This window comes from Morone saxatilis, unplaced genomic scaffold, assembly GCF_004916995.1.
Source record: "Morone saxatilis isolate NCDOM2014 unplaced genomic scaffold, NCSU_SB_2.0 Contig16, whole genome shotgun sequence".
In the NCBI taxonomy this organism is placed as follows: domain Eukaryota; kingdom Metazoa; phylum Chordata; class Actinopteri; family Moronidae; genus Morone; species Morone saxatilis.
Genome location: NW_023339718.1, coordinates 6,589,766 through 6,597,111, shown reverse-complemented (window position 1 = coordinate 6,597,111; position 7,346 = coordinate 6,589,766). Strand labels below are relative to the sequence as shown.

At 39.2% G+C, this 7,346-nt stretch overlaps 1 protein-coding gene across 2 annotated transcripts; it reads left to right on the top strand.

The window, feature by feature from the left end:
* Positions 1-543: 543 nt before the first annotated feature.
* LOC118325193 lies at positions 544-5,612 on the top strand. 2 transcript variants are annotated; one of them, XM_035657779.1, is made up of 6 exons: positions 544-659; positions 1,577-1,974; positions 2,165-2,309; positions 2,754-2,873; positions 3,238-3,328; positions 4,102-5,612. In XM_035657779.1, the coding sequence occupies exons 1-6, from the start codon at positions 608-610 to the stop codon at positions 4,298-4,300; spliced, it is 1,005 nt and encodes a 334-aa protein (XP_035513672.1). In that variant the 5' UTR covers positions 544-607; the 3' UTR covers positions 4,301-5,612. The 2 variants fall into 2 exon arrangements, with proteins under 2 accessions (XP_035513672.1, XP_035513671.1); XM_035657778.1 differs by having other exon boundaries at positions 2,162-2,309.
* Positions 5,613-7,346: the final 1,734 nt, after the last annotated feature.

Genomic DNA, 7,346 nt, shown 5'->3' with positions numbered 1-7,346 from the left:
TTAATTTTCTGCTTATATTTTGCACTCCATGTCCTACTTGAACAATGCATAGTGTATATACTTTCATTTATAGTTTTATATCTTCTAATATTAATAATATTAACAATATTTTTACTGTGATATTCTTTGTTTTCTATTTTTTGCGCTGCTTTGCCCTATTGCTGCTGTTTCAAAATGAATTTCTCCTTAGGGGGGTTAAATAAAGGATTTGTCTTAATCTTAATCTTAATCTTAAGAGCACACAGGGATTTCTTTTCATTACCAAAAAGGCCTAATGATCACCTACAGTAGCAGTAGGGGTAGAGGAATCTTTCAAAACAACCAAAGTCACCCTTAAGAAGTGTATATTGCTTTTGATTCCTAGACAGTAACAAAGCATTTGAATGGAAATCCACACTTTGGGGGACCATGCATGTCCCTCTGAAGAGTTACGAGCAGGGATGGGTGCTCCATTCAGTCCACCCAAGCAATGGATGCATGGTGGGAGGTTGCGTTACGTTTTTGCTCCCGCCCACTTGCACTTGCTCCTGCTGCCTGCTGCTGAGCGCATTCATGCTGTATTGTCACGGGAGACCCCAAACTATCTGCGCCTGTCATCGCCATCGCCATGGGGAAAAGGCTGCGGTGTGTCTGTTTGCTCGTTTTCCTCATTTTCAAAGGTAGGACAAACAGTAAAACTTATTTGAGCTAAGTCAGCTAGCAACTGTTAACTGCTAACTAATGCACTAGTGATCGATTGGTCCCTCGGTGGCTAAACACATCGATTAAAAGCTACTGAAAGCGACGTTATTGTAAGTTTTCTCTAATGTTAACGTTAGCTGTCCAAATGGTTGCATAACTGTGCTTCTTATTTTAGGTACGTACTAAGTAAGTTAGTGACATACATTTAGTAAGACTGAGTAAAACATTTGAGTAATAACTAAGCGGTTGGCTTGCTATAAGTTGAGTAAATAACCAGCTTTATCTTTATATGTGTCCTGCATCTTTTACCAGAATAATTGAGCTAGCTGTGAGCTATTAGCTCAAACTGTGTTTGACGCTAACTTCTGAACACACAGAAAAAGTTTTGTATTGTTTTGAGGTAAAGAGAAATTGCTGTTTGCTGTTTCAGGTGTATGCCGATTAGAGGAAAGTATCACATGATTCCGACTTTTCAAACTTCTGGAGTCTTATTTTATGAGACATGTTTGCCCAGAAGCGAAGAAAGATTAATTTGCCACCCTTTTAATGGAAGTTCTCCTCTGTTGGGTCCACTGTATTCATGTCCTCCAGACTCATCCATCCGAGATCATTAGCACATTATGCACACTGTAAAATCACCAATACCAAATCTAATTACTCATTGACTTCACATATGTGTATCACTTAAATATGACTGTGTTATATTATAAATAAAGCTGTAATCGCCTGATAATGCATACATTTGGCCTACATTGGAGTAAGAATGCGTAACTTAATTGATGTCACACTTAGCTCTCTCTACATATAGCAACAGTGGCTTGACTGAGAGGTTTATAATAGCAAAATAAGATTCAACCTCGGATAATGCCTTTTTTGTTTCATGTCCCCTCTACAGAAGCGTCTGGCTTAAAGATTCAGAACAAGCTGCTGGGTAAATGTCTGCAGGTGCAGGAAGGTGGAGGGAGAGTGTCTCTGGCTGACTGCAGCCCATACTCCACCCTACAGGAATGGCGCTGGCTCTCGGGAAGCCAGGCTCTCAGCAGTCACCACACAGGGGAGTGTCTGACCGCACCAAGAGAGCAGTACGAAGGTGTCCACCTGCAGCCCTGCATCTTTTCGACAGAGAGTGACAAGAATGGTGCTGAAGTGGCAGCGGTGGATATAGGTAGAGAGGCAAGCAGCCAGACATGGTCCTGTTCCAAGAAAGGCCACCTCACTTTGATAGGGAGGGGGCTGCACCTTAGTGCCACACAAGAATCCACTTTGGTCTTCCTTTCGAGGGAACACAAGCAGGTATGAATATTTTGGAGAAGGGACAAAAGGTCACATAGCATCTGATTGTACATTAATCAGATGACTTAAAAAGTATTGAAAAACTAGGGAGGAAATATGTATTGTAGAATATTTTTACCTAATGAGAGTAAGTCTATAAAATGTCCAATGCTAGCTGGATGTTCGTTTGACTTATCTTCTTTACTAGCAGGGCAGCAGGTGGCGGACACTTGACAACCAGACGCTGTGCAATGGGAGAGACAGCAAACATAACCAACACCAACCTCTCCACCATCTGGGGAAATCGCTGGAACGTGGGATTCTTCCAAGTGCTGTCTCTGATATACACAGACCATGTGAGAACCTCAAAGTACCTCACTATAGTAGTTTACTGAGTGTTGCATAACTATGATGAGAAAATCAAAACAGTACACAAATAAGTAAACATAGGATATTGAATTAGTCATTTTTCTTGCATTGAAAAGGTTCCTATATAGCGGCAGATCCTCAAAGCTTGAATGTTTTCATTTCTTTAAATGCACCAACAAGGAGCCTTTACAGGATATCCTTCTTTCTTTCTGCCCATTCTTTGTGATGTTTTTGCCTCTGTCAAGAACATTTTAGAAGATTTGTAATTTCAATTTCCTCATCATGAAATGGCACCACTGTGACTCGTTAAGTCATAATGGCAATGCTGATTGAAATGTGTCTTAGAGATACAGGCCAATGAAATCAGTCCTGTGATGTTCAGTTTTGGTCATCGCTTCTAGTTGACTTGTTCTTGACTTCCTCCATTTCAGTTGAAAGTATAATGGGCGTTGAGGTCACAAAACCATATCCTGTAATAGATGAGCCTCTTTCGTCCCTGAGCACCAAATCCCCTGCAGATCCCACCATGGTTTTCTTCAGTATGGACTACGGTAAGCTTGGTAAACTGTAATCAACAAAAGACTGATTGTGTCCTCTGTATGTCCAATTTTATCTGAGGAAATGTTTGATGTTTGTTTGAATACTGTATGTATTGACATGGAAGCCTGAACAGTTTTCCTTATTCAATATAACTGTAGTTACTTTTCCACCACTAGGTGGAGCCGAATGAATGAGAAACAGCAGAATGTATGATGGGTGTTTGTAATATTTGGAATTTCAGTAGGCTTCTGTTAGCAGGTTCAGAGTCAAATCAAACTAATGCAACAAGAATCATAGCTTAGAAAAAAGTAAATATAGTAAGAGTTGACATGTGGGCTGTGTAAAATGTGTTGCTTTGTCTGTTTATGTGTATAGGGATGGGCTGGAAGATAACAATGCTGGTACTAAGCTCTTTGGCTCTGGTCCTGGGGACTGTGATCCTTATCCTCAATGTTTATTCCAATAGGTGAGTGCCTAAACACACACTTAACAAACATCAAAGTAGACATTATTATTTATACTGTATAGATTGAAGTTGATGAATTAATAATTTTGCCTACATAACATAAATAAATTATGATTTTGCTTGTATATTAATCATTTATTATTTGAATGGTTCAACCTTTATTTACTTCTCTGGAGTACGTTGAGGGGTGAGCCCACATTTTCAAAGATGCCGGTAATACATTAGGGAACAAAAACAGTGATACAATACAGTATACAGTATAAACAAAAAAATAAAAATGGTTTAAAAAAGACAAATGAGAACACAAACATCAACATTTATTTGGTAAAATAGCCAATGCTTGACTAGTAAAAGATTATATAAAGCAAGAGTTTTTTTGTTGTTGTTGTTTTATGTCATTTTAAATTGGGTACATTAGTTTTTCGAATCGATGGACATTTGACAAAGTTTTTGACATTTTAGATGAATAGTCATAAAACAAGGACATGAAACAAAAGATGTAACAAGTCTACATAATCTGCAGCTGACCTGCTTTGTAGACAGTTAACGCCCTGCGCGTTGGAGACCCAGATCCAGTTACCACAACGAACAAAAATCTATTTAACTAAACAAAAAGAATATTTAGCTCGATTTAAAAAAGAACATAGTTGTATTAAGAGACTGCAGTGTATCAGAAAACGTTATTTGGGGAAAAAATATTGAAAGAGCTTAAGTACAAAGCAAAATGTGGTACCCCCACCCACTTTCTGTCTTTTTCTGTCTTGCTGTGCCAGAAGGAAGAAGGTGGTGTGTGTTCTGAAGTCATACACTCCGAGGCCAGAGGTGAGTGTTCCTGGGTCCCCGGTGCCCAGTGAAAGAGCCCCACTGACAGAGCATGCCATGCGCCTCCCACATTCCTCCCCCACTTTACAGCGAGGAGAAATCCTGATTGAGTGGAAGGATGGCACTGTTACTCCACTGTACGAGGCCTGAGGGTAGTGTAGGTTTGGACATGGGTGTGTTTTTGCAAGCACACATGGTTTCATGTTCAAGGTTATGCATGTAATCTTCTGATGTTCTCTGTTGTTTCAGACTGTTTTCATCAAAAAGGATACTAAGCAACCTGTCGATGGTGTAGTCTAGACTTTTTCATAAAATGGAAAGTTCATGGATGATTCTCTGAGGCTTAGCTGCTACAGGAAGATAAAGGTTGTTGTGAAACTACTAGAGTAGAAAAAGCTGAGTATGACCTGGAGTGTCTGAAAGTCTGAAAACAGACCTGACCTCTGTTGATGGAGATTTGAGGGATTGCTTGTTGGCTGAAAGGATTGTAAAATGAATGTTTAAGCATTCAGACATTGTTTGAAGACTTACTATAAGTACCATTTCAAGGCTCAACAAAGCAACCAATAGCTTCAGCCTTAAGTTGGATAAACACTTAGGAAACTAACTTTTGTTTGCCTACGCCTAAAACTGAAACTTCTTCTACCTTGATCTTTGATACTGATGTCCCGTATTTGCTTTATTTTGAAGAATTTAAAAGCTCTGTAGCCAATTTTTGATACAGTGTTGATTTGTCACGTAACATTGGGCCTAACATCGTTGGACACACCTTAGCTCCTGAGACTCACACCATTAATAATAGGATTAATAGACTATTTTAGGAAAATACACTCACCGTTGTGTTGCAAGAAACATTGCTTGCTTAACAAGATTCAGTATTATTTAGCGTGTACTCCATATCGATATAGAGTAGTTAAGATGTTTCAGAAGAAAATACTAATCTAGTTTACATGGAAATGTTAAGTGTCTAAAACAGTATATTTTAGTATTGTTCATTTTGTTTGATACTGACATTACATGAGCATTTATTCATTTAAATTGATAACAGAGTATGTTTATGACATTGACTTGAGCTTGACAGTTCATTTTCAACCTTTGACAAACAGTTGACAAAATGATCTCCACTTAAAGGACCACTTACTTCCTTTTCCAAGGCCTTTCAATCACACAACACAGTCTTCATTGGTACATAAACTGAGACGAGGAGAGAACTGAGGGACTGTAGGTGTAGATGTGAATTTTCCATTATATTGAGCATTTTTTGGACTTCTCATCCATAAAGGTTCACTGTGACGATCATAGGATATGGTTGAAAGCCCCAGAACCAGCTCAAGTGGAGATTGTTTTGTCAGCTGCCATTGGCTTTTTGTGTTTGTATGTGGTGACCAGGTAGACCAACAAAGATGTGGTAAATGTATAAATGTGTTTTTAACTAAAAAACAACAACGATGCACTTGCTAATAAAATGGGATATATACAATTGATTGGTCCTGTTTGTATGTTTGCATAGTGACATGGTGTATTATGTAAAGTGTTTATTGTACATCAGCAAACCCTTCCCATAGTTTAATATCATCCTGAGTGAGGGGGAAGGGAATGATTGCTGACAAAAGCACCAATTAAAGTACTTCAGACAATTTGTCAGGATACAGTAATCACAGATATGTTAAGTTGAGGATGACGGTGATGATGAAGGTTCCAGAAAGCATGGCATTGCCCTGTGGCACGGAAACTTCTCAGCAGGAGTCTGTTTACAACTAAAAAAACCAAAGGCTGTTTTCAGTGTGTTTTTGGGAGAGGCCTGGGTGTTGTTGGGCAGGTTCATTTGATCATTTAACAGTAATGAGCAGATCTGTGTTTAGATAAAACACTGCCACAAGGAAAGGACATACTCTTACTTATATATACAACGTATGCTCAAACGTGCATTTGCAGCCAGTACTTCTGCACCTCCTGTGCTTTTAAAGGATATTTTGTTTTGTTTTTTTCGAGAGAAAGTAACACCAAAGTTAGAGCTGACACCCTGTTTCCCCTGCTGGTAGTGTTTATACTAATGAGAGGGTGCAAAGTTTAACGAACACAACACAGCACCCTGAAAATGACATGGCATCCCACACCCAAACCACATCCGCATGCCTGATGAGAAAAATGCAGGTTATTTTCATTCTTTCACTTTTTTTTTCTTTTTTGGCAAAGGAATCATTTAGCCTCCACAATATTTGTTTATTATTTGTCTTTAACTGGCCTTGAACCTGTGTGTAACTGTATACTAGTTTTACTTTTTACTAAGTGTTGCAGAGCGTTATAGAGTCTTTTTTATGTTTTGGCTTTGTGCTCCACTGGGTTTGAAATAAAAAAAGCCTATGGGGGTAAATGCTGCCTTTCCGCTGTACTATAATTTCAGGTTGTTTACGTACACATTGTGCGAATAGTGTAGCAATCGTAACCCTATCGTCCTCCCGCACTGCACTATACAGTAGGCGTGCACGTGCGCACCCTCACACACCCTTAGAGCTGAAAGTCAGCGCTCTGACCACGTTATCATCATTTCATCTGAAATGCTGAAATACTGAGCCAAAACAATAGAAAATGTGTCACCGTCCAAATACTAACATGATGCACCGTATGTGCACAGACGTGTCTTCGTGGAGGTGAGGCAGAAGAGGGTGGGAGCCACATCTCTATGAATAGGAGACTGACTCAGCACTTTTGATTCCTGGCAGATCATAAATCCGTTTTCACTGTCTCATGACCTTACAGATTCTTCAGATCAGTCAGTTTGTATATTCTTGTAGTAGTAGACAGTTAAAAAACAAGTACCATGAAAAAATGTGAACGTGAACAAATAACATCGGAAATAACAGCGGATTGCACTCCCAAAAAATCCCTGCTGTCTTTTTTTGTTGTGGGAGAAGAGCACAATTGTTGGTGTATAGTTTTGTTGGGAGAACAGTAGTTTCTCAGAGACACTGAACCACAGTTATATCCTGCTCATCCCTAAGCTTCACAGTTATACCACATGAGACAGTTAACTAGATGAAGCAAAATTCATGAGACTGCCTTGACCTTCAAATGACCTTTCAGATAAGTAAGATTGTGCTTTTTATATAAATACCAATCATCCTGCAAATCTCTTTGCATTGTGAAGTGGTGTGGACGACATTTCAGAATGAGACTCGGACGAAAGGGAGAAGAC

Bases quoted from the DNA above. Each gene is read 5' to 3' on its own strand.
- LOC118325193 (XM_035657778.1), top strand. From the start codon at position 608: ATGGGGAAAAGGCTGCGGTGTGTCTGTTTGCTCGTTTTCCTCATTTTC. The intron at 2,310-2,753 runs GTGAGAACCTCA...CCTCCATTTCAG, and splicing joins CTCTGATATACACAGACCAT to TTGAAAGTATAATGGGCGTT. The intron at 2,874-3,237 runs GTAAGCTTGGTA...TTATGTGTATAG, and splicing joins TTTCTTCAGTATGGACTACG to GGATGGGCTGGAAGATAACA.